At 40.8% G+C, this 15,152-nt stretch overlaps 1 protein-coding gene across 1 annotated transcript in view; it reads right to left on the reverse strand.

The window, feature by feature from the left end:
* The window catches only part of LOC104957295 (contactin-associated protein-like 4), a 25,800-nt gene extending 10,774 nt beyond the window's left edge, over positions 1-15,026 (reverse strand). The window contains exons 1-6 of the mRNA XM_010784916.1: positions 14,969-15,026; positions 11,795-12,013; positions 7,949-8,188; positions 6,268-6,492; positions 4,889-5,022; positions 3,660-3,747 (exon numbers count right to left, since the gene is read on the reverse strand). Of these exons, the coding sequence (XP_010783218.1) occupies positions 3,660-3,747; positions 4,889-5,022; positions 6,268-6,492; positions 7,949-8,188; positions 11,795-12,013; positions 14,969-15,026 (964 nt within the window). The remainder of the gene's footprint in view (positions 1-3,659; positions 3,748-4,888; positions 5,023-6,267; positions 6,493-7,948; positions 8,189-11,794; positions 12,014-14,968) is intronic.
* Positions 15,027-15,152: the final 126 nt, after the last annotated feature.

Genomic DNA, 15,152 nt, shown 5'->3' on the forward strand with positions numbered 1-15,152 from the left:
GAATCTTACTCTGGTGTAAACCTGCAGGTAGCTCAAGGCTAAGTACTGCCCATCTAAATGTCTATCTCCAATCTTTGATTTGTACTCCTTACAAGTCGCTTCCTGAACCCTTGTTCGTAGCCACGACTGTCGTTTTTTCGTGATTTGGGATTCAGCTGTCTCTAGATTTTCTGTCCCAGAATGGGGTCGCTGAACTGCGGGATCAAGAAAAGCCATATGTGAGATAAACGTATCTCCTTGCTGAACCTTGACTCGAACAGGCCACTTATGCTAGGGCACATCCCTCAGCGCCCAGTAGATTCACCAGCCGAGACAAGTGCACTGTTGAACCCCAGCCCTCCTTTTGTTTCAGCTAGAGGGAGGCTTTGTAGAAGTGGAGTGTCAATGTGAAGTATTGTTGCTGTTTTTTTTTTTTTTTTTTTTTTTTTTTTTCACTCTTTGACACTTTGAAATGTCAGCCTTTTTCCTACAGTCCTTGCTCATAGACCCCTCATCAAACATCCAAGACATAACGATTTATCTTCAAAAAGTCAACCTTTTCCTTGTGCTGGAGCTTTTGACTGATGGGCAATCAGCAGCACGTGCTTGCTACAAGAGCAAAAGAGGCAGCGACGCCCCCTTGGGCTGTTGAAGGTGCCCACGCTGCTCCTGCGTTATGACGGTGCAGCCGCTGCTCTCCTGATCACATGCTGCTGCGATGATGGGCGAAGCTGCTACTCGTACTGTGTAGGTGTTCTGTGGCTCAGGGTTGGCTCCTATGTGGCCATCCTTGGGCTAGAGATGTGGCCGATCCTGTATATCACCCAAATAATGGTTCAGGAGTATTTTAGCCTTGTTGTTTTCCATAAGATCCACAAGTGTCACGAAATCAGCTCTCTCCTTTGTTCTCTGTATATATCATAGCCACTGTCCGCCAACTTTCTCTCGCATAGTTTGTAAGGCGAGTTTTAGATATTGTATGATCTTAGATTGGAAGGAATATCTAGTTTCATCCATGTACTTTAAATCTTGCATAGCATTGCCAGAAGCAGCCTCTTAATACTTGCATATGCCTGAAGCGCTTGGCCATCATCCCGGTCTAATTGATGTCCAGTTCATTTTGCCTTTCCAAATAAGCGCTGGCGTTACTTTGCATCTTATCCCAAAGTGCTCCTTTAACAGCTGCTTGGCTTTCTGTGTAACCTCTTTGGGTATCCATATGCCAGGCAGCTGCGAACGAGATCTTTGGGCTGGCCGGAATTCTACTGGTCGAGAAGTAGAGCCTGTCTATGACTGCTAGCGGTCTTATCCTCAATAAGGTGTTTCGAAAACTCAGCATAAAGGACTGATATTCAAGTGGATCACCATCAAAGAAACTTTTATCTCCCATTGCTGGTAACAAGGTACGTTTCTGCTGCATAATGATGGAGGTCAGCAATATCTCTCTGCTCTCTGTATACAGTGTCGAGGTTATCATGGGTATTTCATTGCGTTGGTGGAGCTACTGCATTGTGGGCATTTGAAAGGTCTAAACTGTGTTGTGGGTCGCTGAGGCAGGCGAAGATTAATGACAGTCCTCTGAAGTGGTGGTTTTAGGCACTGCACCAATGGCGCATGAACTCCATGGCTGAGATTTCAGAATCCAAAGGTCTCTGCGCTTCTTTCTTTTCTCTCTCCAAGATAAGCATTCATTCCATCTTGAATTGATCATCCATTTTTCCTCCACGTCAATGCTTGCCAGAACCTTTATTTTAGCAGCAGATGCTGCAATTTCTGTGTCCAGTTCCATTCCCAATTTGTTCCAGTCTGGTTCTAATAGCAGTGCATGTTGTCTTTAATCCAGCAGCTCTGGCTAGCAGGGCAGCCTTTTCAAGCAGACGCTCTACGCTCTCTACATGCTGAGGAGACTGAAGAGGTTTTTGAGCTGCTTGACTTGTGTGAAACATTAGAGATGCTGTCATGGGGATGAATTCTTTGTTTGTGCAATTTTTCTCTTTTCCACACATCCATCTCTTTCATAAAATATTCAAATGTGTCATTTTTGGCTCAAACCAGTCCACATGATCCTCCTGGCTCTCTTCCTCTGATAAAGCTGTTGTATGGATTCATGAACACTGCACAAGTCATTTATATTTTGTTTGAACATTTCCAAAGCTTCATTCACATGTTCCACATTCCCATCCTCCACAAGCAAGGCCTTCATTTCGTTCATTTTCCTTGTGCATGCTCCTAATTTCCCACTGCGGGAGGCTTTGAGTGATTTTAACAATGTTTCTGCGTCAGCAGAAGTCCTGGGATCGTCCGACATTATTTTTTTATTTGTTTTTTGGCCGTGCGTAAAAAGACGTTGCGCTCCTTTAATGAGTCTCACAGAGCACGCCTGGCTTCATTTGTTGCACAAACAAATTCAATCACATTCTTTTCACGGACGATCCACAGGTATTTACAATCCTCCTCCAATGTGTGCATCGCCGTTATGATTTCCTCTTAGACTTTAACACGTCCGACATTCCATTCAATGCGTATACGCATTTATTCAATTTATTTACTCACGACCGGCCCAGTCTCTCAGCTCCGGTGTGTCCCTCTTTTCCGGTGATCCAAACGTTGTGTGTCTCTTCCTTACGGAGTTTTTTGACTACACTGTAGTGGCATCCAAGGTTTCCTTGTGCCACTATAGAGCGGGGTTGAAGACACGCAATCCAAAACAATAAGCAGCCGAAGGTTTTCAGTCAAAAATATGTAATTTATTAACAAAAAAGTATTGACTTAAATAGTCTCAAAATAACAAATCTTTAAACAATATTTCGGCAGTATGCTTTCCTATATAAACTAAACTATACTTTGTTTGCAGTCCAATTTGCAACACTAATTTCTGTCGGCAATTTGCGGTTTGCGGTTGAAAAACTTTTCCGCTCCCCGTCTCATCAGGTCTCCGAGCACGCTGGCTGTCCTCAATTACCTCACTTAAATACACACCGGAAGGTACACGGAAACAGATCATATTTACGATATAAAATAAACAATCACTTCATCAAAACATATTCACCACCGCAACACAAATCATTTTCCATCATTAAATCATTTATCAAATTATGAATCGAAATAATAACCCTGACTGCATTGTGGCTCCAACAGGTTGTTATGCTGTATCACAGGGTGCTGACTCCAATCTTCAAAGTAATTTGTTCTTTTCAATCTCTCCTCATTACCATACAAAGTGAAGGACCTTTTCTAAAGTTATTTCCATTAAAGCTGTCTGAAGCCCGGCTCAGCTAGAGAGACACAAAGACTGTATTACTCAAAGCTTCAGAAACACAGATAAAAGTTCACAAACCTGTACTATTGTTCTGCATTAGTGAGAAAACAATGCTCATTACCTACCAGTAAAATGCTTCTAATGCCACATAACAATGACTTAAGTGGGTGGCTCCAGCTTAAGATATTTCCAAGGTTTTTGTGTTTTATCTCCACTGTAAAGTGCTCTCTTCGTGAACATTTGAATATGGATGTCAACTCGTTTTTTTAAAAGCACCACAGCTGCTGTTCAGACGGCTACTTTCCCTGTACCCAACATGATGAATAGAAAACAGAAGTGTTTTGTCGCATAGGTCCAAACGTCCAAACACGTCAGTGCTGTTATTCAAATGAGTCTGTATAAGTGCTGGAGCCTCACTTACCTTGCACTTTGCCAAGAATGAGTGATTTGACGCTGTTGAATTCCACATCAGATGTCAAGTTGAAATCCTCTCTGGTATTCTGATCGACCTGAAAGATAATGTACAGGTATGTCACATGTTTAAAAGGTAAAAGCTTTGAAGATAGAAAGCAAAGAGAAAATAGCAAACAACTTTCAAAGACAGATATATTTATTTAGCATTTATTTAAATGATATTTTTCAGGCTTATAGTTATAGCTTGGAGACAAGGCTAACAGAGGATCACAAGCAGCAAAAAGGAGTTTAACCAACATGAATGATGAAAAGCTAGCTGGAGACTGAACCCCTGGTCTGACCTGAATATTGAAATAAGATTCAACCCAAAAAGCTGGACACCAATGGCCCCATGAGATGCAGGGATTCACAGTAGCAGAGCAGATAAGTGGAGCAGGTTGTGAGGTGATGAATGCCTCAGAGAGAGACACTCTTTTAATAAAAGAGCTTGTGATGTATTGCTTGCAAACAAAGAGATTGAGCCTGAGCGAATCATTTATCAATAAGACATCTGCTAATGTTGAAGTGGAGCCACAAAAAAGAATAACATTGAAACAAGCTTGAAAACAAACAGGAAAATTACCATTTGTAGACCGCTTTGTTGTGGACATGTTGGTGATTTTGGGACCCACTGGCACTGCTGAGGGCATTTTGATTTTAAATCATAATTCTTTCCTCTGATAATAAAAAAAAAGCTGGCTCCTGGTTTGTGTGTTTTGTGAACTGATGGTCATTTACATGCTGTGTTTACAGAGCACAGCGGAAGATTTGAGTGAGAATAAATGTGAATGCATAGCCAATATTTGTTACTACCTCATTACTTTAGTTTTTTATGTCCGATTATGACTTTAGTTTAGGATGCACCTACAAGTACTGTATGCCCAACAATTCCTGTTAATGAGTATTATCCCAGTTGGGTCATATTTTGATATGACTGCATTGAACACAAGTAAACTGAACCACTTAATTAATCTAGAGTGGCAAAATGCAGCACAGTGTCTTAAAACAAGCATTTAAAATAATAATATAACAACCAGCCTCAGCTCCAGTCAGTGTTCATATGCACTCGTCAGGTGCTTTAGTGCAGTGGGCTCATTTAACATAGTAATACACAATGTGGATATCAGTGTGACATATTTTAAATATTGTGTTCGGTGTGTTACAGTGTGACATATTTGTTGCAGTAAGTGTGTGTACCTTCACAGAGACGATGTCTGCCTGTCTCCTGATGATCACCGTGTGCAGACGTCCATCGGCCAGGTCCGTGACTCTGCTCCTCAGCACCTCCACGTCTCGGCCGCTGTGTAACTTGTACCACACTTCTAACTCATCTTTGAAAACACAGCACCACAATGCAATCTTACTCTTTAAGGCAAGTAGATTCAGCATCAAAGATAATACTGTACAAGCATTAAAGTGTTTTCATTTAAGTTACGTTTTTATTAAAACATATATTGCGTTCTTGAAGAGCAATGTCTATTAATTATATTTTACATGGTTAAACAATGTTGCTACACGTTATAACTCTTTGATAATTAATAAGCACTTAAGCCTCCAAAATGTCCTTATTCTTGGCTTAGAAGACATGTATTCACTCCTTCAAATAAAGCTTTCTTTTCAGCATACCAGCTGCTGAATTAAGAAGATAAAAACCATTACATACTTTGAGGATTAAAGCTGTATCTCTATGAATTAGACTCCATGATATTAAATGAAATGTCCCCCTTTTTTATAGTCTTACACTTAATACATTCCACACCACTGATCTAATGTGAATACAGAAATTACAGATGAGCAGAAATTCAATTATTAAGATTTTACTTTTCCTGTGCAGCGGCTCAGGCTCCTTTTACTGCAGCAGCTATATAAGAAACATGAGAAAAGTCTTTGTGGCGCATCCAAAAGAAAATTCTCTCTGGGATTTAATTAGATACTTTGTCAAGTGTGCATATGCCTGATGACGACATGATCATCACTTAAAACCTGCTTTATTGTTTGTATCTTAAACCTAAAAGATGCCTTGTTGAACAGCAGAATTTACACCAATATTTAAAGAACATAACCTAATATTTGAACAGATGCCACATTATATGTTCAACAAAGGTTTCTGTTTGGTAGACAATGGTTTGTGTTCATTATTACAACAAAAATCTCCAGCACCTGAACCTAACTTCAAGCCATAATTACAAGTTAAATACACGGGATAATGGCAAATCCTATAATACCCCGCATTTAGCATTGATTCCTGCCAACTGGAGCTCTACAGTAAAGTGAGTGAGGAAAATTTGAACTCAATAAATAATTGCAAAAGGAAAAACAATTGAAGGGGAACCCCTGCTAAAGGCAGAGTTATAATTGAATAGTGAGTGCACCAAAAGTATTCCTTTTAACCTGACACCGTACATAACAAATCACCTATTCTGCGTGGAAAAGGAAGCAGTAGTGTCTACAAAACTTAATGCAGGGGGAGAAAGAAACGGAAAAGACAGTAAAGTTTAACCCAAGCCAATGCAGGAAGGATAAAATTGGGTCAAACCAAAAGGAAAGAAGGAAAAAGAGGTAATTGTCCCCCTCACCATGATTGTTGATGAGCAGTGCCAGGTACTCTTTATAGACAGAGTTGACGTAGAGCAGAAGAGCAGGACTCTGAACTGTCCTGAAGATCAGGGAGATGTTTTCTCCTCTCAGCGTCACATCAGAGTAGATGGAGGAAGGCCAGGCACTGCTGTTCCTATTCAGCTCAGGGGGCTCCTTCAGGTTGTACGTGATGGATGTTGACGACTGAAAGCTGGCCGATACCTCTGAAATGTAGAAAGTTGACCAATGAACCTATGGCTTTCGGACTTGTTCTTTGCTGCCCAAGTCTGCATTGCATATGTAATGGGACAGTCTGCTTGATTAAAGGTCAAACTGGAGAAAAGTTTGTATATGTTTAATTTTCTGGAAAAATAATCAAATGTATTTACAGTTGAAATATTGTTTATTTCAATCGTATTTTCTAGAAGCCTGCTTCCTTTAAACCTACTACTGTACAACGTTAAGCATACCAATATTTTAGCAATAGGACTTACTGTAAAAGCTTTTATTTTAAAATCCAACAGTTTCTGATCTATTCTCTTAATTTTACGCATTAACCGGTTAAGTGGCTGTCTCAGAATTTCAGTTAATTGTAATTTAAATACTTTTTTTTGTGGAGTTAATTAAGAAGGTAAGCCTGGCTCAACAACATCCGCCTATAAGGACAATAGTGTTGTGTGCCAGCCTATTCCTTGGCTCACTGCTGCCATTTCCAGTTCAGGTTGATAAACATGCAGGTGGTATCCATCTTCTCTCTACCACTCAGCAAGAAAGCAAAAAAAGGTATTCTCCAAAAAACCTTCCTAAATCATAGTCCCCTTCTACAGTACAGATTGAGGTTAAAGTTATGTTGCCTTTCATCACCGTCCAACAGGCCCTTGATGCATCACAGCGGCATGGTGGGCCAGAAGAGTCCTTTAAGACAATCTTCATGCTTGACCTTCAGGACAGAACAGACTCATTATGTCTCACTCACAACGAGCGTGGAGAGGAAGCTGTGCAGACAGTGATCAAGAGAGAAAGTCAGGGTCAGTGTAATGTCTGCTGACTGAAGGATCCTCTACAGAAAGCCCACTAATCTTGTCTCTCTACTCCTCTTTAAAGCACCAGGGATGGGTCATAAAAAGAGTTGCATGTACATAAGGCTGTGAAATAATTCTCTATTGGCTTGCAAATGCATCAACACTTTATGCACTTTAAGAAAACAAAGTTTTGAATCTCTTTTTTATTCTTTTACCCCATTAATTTATGGAGCAGTTTCCGAGCACACAACTCACTCTGTCCTTCGTAGACCCAAACATATAATGAACTTCATGCCTAACGCCTCTTATATGCACAAGGAAATGAATTTGTCATTGCAACTCTACGAAACATTAATGCAATAATTTGAAGTCGGAAGCAGGATTGCTTTAAAAGTGAAAGATGTTATCAGGCTGTATTTCAGATTTTTTTATCCAGCGTGTCAATCTGTCCATCATATAATTGGATCGGTCTGGAGTGCTAGATCTTAACGTATCTAGTGAAACGTTAAAGGTCTGAAATGAAGTTATCTATACCTATAAGAACGTTTGTATTACTAGTAGCTTCAAAATTAAACGATTAATAAACTGATGTCAAGGCTCCAGTTTTGCATCTTTGTATTTAACGGCAGGAAGTCTGTGTCTTTTTTAATGTATGTACCTTTATGACAGAAGGGTCCAGTGTACGCCGACTGGTTACAGTTGCAAGAGAAACCGCTGTCTCTCTCCTCACAGCGACCCTGGTTCTGGCAGAGAGAGCCATAGCTGCTGCAGTGGCCCGGGCATCCAGGTCGGACCCCCGGGGTGATCTTTGCCCTCTCCTCCAGATCCAGAGTGACGCCGTTCAGCTGCAGAGAGCGGATGCAGCCCAGAAAGCCTTTCTGTCTGGACGCAGTGCCTCCTGAAACACAAACAAACTCAAATGATACACTAGTACTAAGCAGCCAAACTAGAGCTTTGAACGTGCCCCAATCCTCACATTTTCAAGAGTGTCCATCCATTTTCCTTTTATCATCAAGCCAACACAAATCTATGGTTACAATAACACAACTTATATTCACCTTTACTTACAGATTCAGCCACCTATAATTCCTCTTCTTATCTTAGCTAACCGCTCAAAAACCTTTGCAAAAGAGGACCCAACAAGATGGCGTAATTCAATTGTTCAGTGGGACTTCTAAGAGTAAAAAGGCAATGAAGACTAATGTATTGAAATATGAGGTTTTTAATGCTTTATTGTGAGGAAACTTAGATCAGTGTGGAGTGTGAGACTGTTTTAATCTTCTGCTAATAAACATATCTGGTGAGGTGCAGAGGCTTCAGTGGATGCATGTTGTGTGCTGCATGTACGCCATCATTTAGTGTATTATGGTTGACAGGCACATTTTGCCACTGCAGCACAACAAGGTCTACTCTGCAAGGCACTGAGACATTAACACACTGCCTCTGTCTGTAGCACTATATTGGCTAACTGCGTGGCTGATGAGCCATCTGTTGTCTCACATTCATGCTTTCCACGAACATGCAGAAGGAGAAACTCGTCCTCCTTTCACCTGACAACTAATATGCTTATAGCAACCGCAAAATGACATCTCTCCAGGAGTTCAAAGCATTCAACGTCTTATTTTGGATCCACAAATGACAGTTGTGATTCTTCCTGCAGAAAGGATTTGGCAGGGTATTACTGTCACAGTTTGAGTCTGGAAAGCTTCACATGTTCAGTCAAAGATGCTTTTCACACCACTTAATCTCTAACCTGTGAGGCTCCAGGCTCCTTCTGCAGAAACAGTTATAAAACCCAGACAGCTCATTAAGAGAGAACCAGAGTAGGAAATGTAATTAAGCATTTTATTTGGCTCAATAAGATCAAATGTATTACGCATGCACAGCAAACGTTCTTGTGATCATTTATATTTCACCTTTTTATCTTTGATCCAGACTCAGCATGCACCTGTTTGGAGTGTATCTGTGTTTTGATTTTAGATACGTAGTGAAAATGTCCTTTGAAGAGTGAGCATTAATTCATTGATGAATTGAGGTGTATACAACCCTGTCGTGTTTACCTAAACCAGGAAATCCTGAATTGTGTCGCAATGGTGTTCATTTGTTTTGTGCTATTAAAAATGTACCATGCATGGTACCCTTTGCCCTCTTTCTTTCTTCCAGAATCATTTCCAGCCACTGGCGTCTCCAAATCAACAGCTGGTTACCGTTGTTGAAGTCAGATCGCAAATAACCAACACAACATTTAGTCGCCCAGAAATGTATGCAACACAACAGACACTATTGGTCACTGCTCTCATCGCTTATAATCAGAAATGCCAGTAGGCTGATGTCAGCAGAGCACAACGCTTGCTCAAACCATACCCATCTTTATATTGATCTAATTTACGAAGCTGCAAAGTTTTAAACTATACCATCACTGTCATGGCTGTTAAAATACTTTGGCTTTCTCATGTGTTCATCAGCCAACACAGACACCAAGACAATACTATAATTTAATAATTCAAGTACTATTTTAACTATATCTCGGTGTGTGTAACATTGTGTTAACACAATTAATTCCTTCCTTTGGCAGTAAATTAAGTTGAACCACAATAACTTTGTGTCACATAAATTCACCCCAGGCAATATTACGGATAATTAATTCAAACTAACAAATACCCTGTTTTAATAAGTCACACAAGGCAATTTTCGATATAAAAAAATGGGACACACGCAATAAAAAGGTCTTTGCAGTGTTGTGAATTATGATTTCATGAAAGGGAGGCTGCTCACATTATGGATTAACAATAACAAATTCTGGATCACTCCCTAAAACAAGAGAGTCGAGGCACCCACATGCATATTGCTTATCTGCAAATCAAGTATTTGTCAAAAACAAACCCCCTCTCCGAAAGCAGCCTATTTCAAAATCCCAAAGGATTTGCATTCAACTATGTTAATACCTCTGAAAACACCAACCAGGACAAGCGCTGCCCACAAAAGGAGAGCAACCTCACGGCCACTTCTCTCTGGCTGTTCACAGAGGATTATTATCTTAACACAGAGAGCCAATCAAAGCATTCATCCATCTCTCCTACCACTGTTTGCTGGTTGATTTTCACTTCAGAATGCGTGTTTAAAAATGTCCATAATATTTGCAGAAATATATCTCATAAAACAAAGAAAATCTCCATTTCCTCATCCACAGTTTGCAGGAAAGATCAAGAGGTTAAAAGGAATTATGAAAGTCTGTGGAAGAGACGAAGTAAAGACAAGTGAGCTCAAACTTCTGAAGTTCACTTTTTGAATCTGTATTTAGGGATTGCGGTACTCTCTGGAATTGTTTTAGATTAAATGTGCGGTTTATTCCTTTTGTGGCATAGACTTCGTTGCTGTCCAATAGCACATCAGTGAGCCATTCTGTTGCACACAATTTATGTTTACAATGGACACAGCCGTTTATTTATAGTTGTGTTAATCATAGAGTGTAAATAGTCCCCAACAAATGAACTAGTTGTTCCTGGTTTTCTGCGAAAAATCTACAGCTGTTTTAGAAAATGGCTGAGCCTTAAAATGAATAGTACATGTGACATCTTTTGAAAATAATTACATATTAAATAGACTTGGGGATGAGTGTCTCAAACAGGGTAAAGAAGAAGAAAAATATTCAGAGGAAATAAAAAAGAACTGACCTTCCCATTTATTGTTTTGCATGCTTCAATGCAACAGTTTTCATTACATTTTTCAATCAGTAGGACAATTTGGCGTCACGCAGGTGCAGCTTTACAAGAGTATACACCTCAATCAACAAAGTTATTTATTGTTCAATGTTTAGAAAGCGAGGACTCAGCATTTCCTTTTCCAGTGCAGCACCAATGCTTTTTACTCACCCAGCTAGGATCAGCAGCATTTTTAAAACGTCTCACCGCTCTCAGCTCACCACGGGCCAGTTGGATTATAAAAGGACTCTAAGGATGATTTTTTTTACTTTTATTGGAAACAACCAGCTGTTGGTTTTCCTTAACCCCAACAGCTGCCCGTGTGGGACTTCTGTACTGCAAAACAACACTGTTTCCCCTTACTTCTGCCTATTATAAACCAAATAGCAAAGTGGGCAGAAGTAGCAAGCCTTACTTTGTAAAGTACAGTCCACAGGTTTAATTTATCTGAATAGCAGTCTACTTCAGGACAAGTTGCTGAGACAAAAATACTAATCACCAAGTTCCTTCCACTCATAAATTGCCAATTCTGTGTGCATATGTTGCTAGATCCACAGTCCGAGATGAGAAAGGATAAGACGTGACAGCAATTACCACCAGTTCTCAGCTGCTAATGAGGTCAACTTCCTAACACCATAAACAACTCTATCAAATGTCTTATCTTAATCCTTACTATGACCTTAAATTAACCTATTGTGCTTTTCACCTAAAACCCAAATGCAATCCTTTTAAGTTATTTTATTTTGAACTCCAACATTTTTAAGGCATTTGGGAACATACCAATTCACACTCTTTCCTCTCACCTATGAATAGCTGGCTGTTGAGCTGCAAATGAATTTGTCCGTCAGCTGGAGCTTCCTGTGTGGTGGCAGGAAACCCGTCCAAACGTAATGATGCTTCCTTCACATTTCGCTCTGCTCGCACGCTGTGCCACCGGTTGTCGTTCAACGGCACGCTCGCCTTCACTCGCACTTCCAGCGGCCCGTTTCCCACGTCAAAGGAGAAGACGACCTCTGAGGAAGCTGGAGAAGGAAGGCAGTGGTCGGAACATTAGATCAGATAAAGTAGGAGAAAGAAAACACATAAAAGCGTGAGACGGTTGAACACAGAAGCATTTGGATGCCTGGGTGATTGTCACACCAGCATAGTGTGTTTGACTTGTTCCCGCCAAATTCTGAAGAGCTGATTAACAAACCTTTCCAGACACTTTGAGATAATTGTGTCCTCTGAAGAGCGAGACATTGCAAATCCCTTATTTCCTTTTCAGACACGTCGTTGCTCTATCATGCACAGAGAGAAACACACTTTACACAACTCAGCACAGGACTGTGTGTAATGATGTTGACACTGTTTGTCATTTTAAGTGAGTTTTGTTTAACATTAAATCATTGGTGATTAATAATAAAACGGAGTGTCTATTTGCACCCGGTTGAAAATAGACACACGGCAGCTATTCGGCTTTTTACACCCACCCCAAAAAAACCCTGTGCTGATGGAAATTACTGTTTTTAAAAGCAAATAGTGTAAAAGTGCCTTTTTATTGAGTCTATTTGTTTGTTTGTGGGTTCAACTTAAAGCCACACAAGGGTGGGGCATGAAATCATTTGTATATTGTAAATAAATGTGTAATTGTGTCTTTCAGAATGCTGAAGCCCTGCTAAAAGACGCAGATCCTGCCAGCGTCCAGCAGGACATGAAGAGCTTCAGGGGGTACATATTAAATAGACTGATTGGGGCACAATTACATAATTTATTTTTTAGTCACTGTTTAATGTTGTGGTATTTAATAAATATACTAAAATTCATCACGTCTCATAACTTCTTTCCGACTGTTGTGGCAGATTAATTAACCCCCTTTCATCAGGGGGGTCTGCGGGACAAGTATTACCTTACCATGTTCACAATATAGCACAGGTGTTTTTTGTCCCTGATGTTCAGGTAACCTTACCAAGCAATCGTAGAAAGAGCAAGAAGAGATGCATACAGTACAACACACGGGTGTATATAGCTACAGTACTTAAAGGTCCCATGTCATGGCCATTTCTACTGATCATAATTCCATTGTTGAGGTATACTAAAATAGATTTATATTGTGCAATTTTCCAAAATCGCATCGGTTTCTCATACAGCATCTCTGTATAGTATGTGTATTCATTCTCTGTCCTAAACGGCTTGTTGGAGCTCCTGCCCCCTCCCCCTCCCTAGGAGCCCAGTGGCCGTCTGTGAGACAGCGAGACAGAGCGAAACCCAGCCCGAAACCAGCCCGAACACACACACAAACACCCGCAGCCTGGCTGGGAGTTTGTGTGTGTGCTCACTCACCGCCTCACAGCCTCACCGTGTCCCGCCGTCTCAGGGAGGAGAAATTGGCGGAGCTGCAGCTGAGAAAAGATTGAGTGTGTGTGTGGACCAATCCGCGGGCGTAACGGCTCCAAGAAAAAAATTGAAAAAGAAAATCTCCATATTCCAAGATCAATGGGAGGTTTGGGAGTCCCGGATGTATTCCAGTAATATCTGTCCTTCAATGCAAAGTATCCATTATCGTGGGCGTACAAAAGTGCCTCTCCGGTAGGCAGTTAATGGCTGGAGCAATCCATCCATCATGTCAGTAAACCAAAACATATCTCTGGCATCAATGTGGTACTGCCCAAAACCACCACCCTCAATGGATTATACCATCATCCGCTTTTCATGCTCTATTATAAAGCAACTGCACAGGAGACTCAACATAGAGGGGCTCTCTTTACCATCTTGCCCCATTTGGAGTAACCCCTGTCTTTCTGCAGGAGGAGGCACTTTTAGTAATAATATCTGGCAGAAGGCTGGTATTACTACAATTGGAGAGATATATAGAGACCAAACCCTTCCATTTCAACAACTCAAAAATCAGTATGGTCTCTCAGGCTCATCTTTTCTATCATATGCACAACTAGCATCTATTATTAGTACAAAATGTAAGGAGGGAGCCATGCCTGCTTCATGTATGAAAGAGGACCAGCGCCTCAAGAAAGCAATCATATCATCAGGTGTGGTCTCTAACATTTATAAATTATTATCTAGGGCTGCCCCGAATACCTATTCTCCTGTCCAACTGTCCTGGGAGCATGCCTTGAATATCTCTCTGTCTGCTTTGCAATGGAACTTCATTTGGAGGTCAGCTATGTTCTCTTCTAAATGTGTAAGATTCAGGATCATACAGTTCAAAATTCTCAATAGAGCTTACATCACCCCTGTTACAAAATCCAAGATGGACAATAAACACAGAGACTTATGCTGGCATGAATGTGGCAAGCGAGCGCGCTGTCAGGCGAATTTAGTATTGACGAGATCTCCTCTAGAACGTACCCTTCCTACACCTGATTTTATGGTCGTTGTCACCTGTATGGAACACTTTCTAACATGTCTTTTGCAAAGTGCGAGTAAACTGGTTAGTTTCCACATAATAATGAAAAAGCATACATTAACTCTCCTCATAGAAACCATAAAAACAAAAATAAATTTTTTTTTTTAAAAAATTGAGGAAAACAGGTCTATATTGCATGGACTCAAATCTCGTTTTTAGTACATTGTAACTGTTGTGTGATCTGTTTTGCCATTTGCTCCACTCCCCCCCCCCCCCCCACCTACAGATTCCTACATGAAGAATTCTGTCGACTAACTCCAGTAATGTGGTCTAATGTACCCACTCGTCGCTCTAAATAGTACCCTCATACTACATAGTAATTAGTGTCATAAAGTACTACTAACGGCTTATTACTGGTCCCAATCTATTCATACCGTCTTGACGGTCTTAGTCACTTGGCGTTAGGGGGACAGAGGGAGGGTTTTTAGGGGGTCGTCGTCTTTCGGGACGTGCGGGGTACAAGTCATCAGGTCTATGACGGGAGGTCGGGTACTCAGGGATCATTTCGTCCGCCAACACGCAGGAAGGTCAATTATCCTACTCAGAAAAAACACCCCGGATTTTGTGGGTTTACCAGGTCTCCGCGCTACGCATCGGAACCGTCCTAACGGTAGGACCGACTCTGGCGTCATCTGTACCGTTACCCTGTACATACCCTTTAATTGAAAATTTCTAGTCTGTTATTCCTATTAATGAAGGACTGGGTTTGTCAAAACAAATGGCGCACCCCGTAAAGGCAGTCTCATCCACCGTTGGTT

This window comes from Notothenia coriiceps, unplaced genomic scaffold (assembly GCF_000735185.1).
Source record: "Notothenia coriiceps isolate Sejong01 unplaced genomic scaffold, NC01 NC01_scaffold00026613, whole genome shotgun sequence".
Lineage (NCBI taxonomy): Eukaryota > Metazoa > Chordata > Actinopteri > Perciformes > Nototheniidae > Notothenia > Notothenia coriiceps.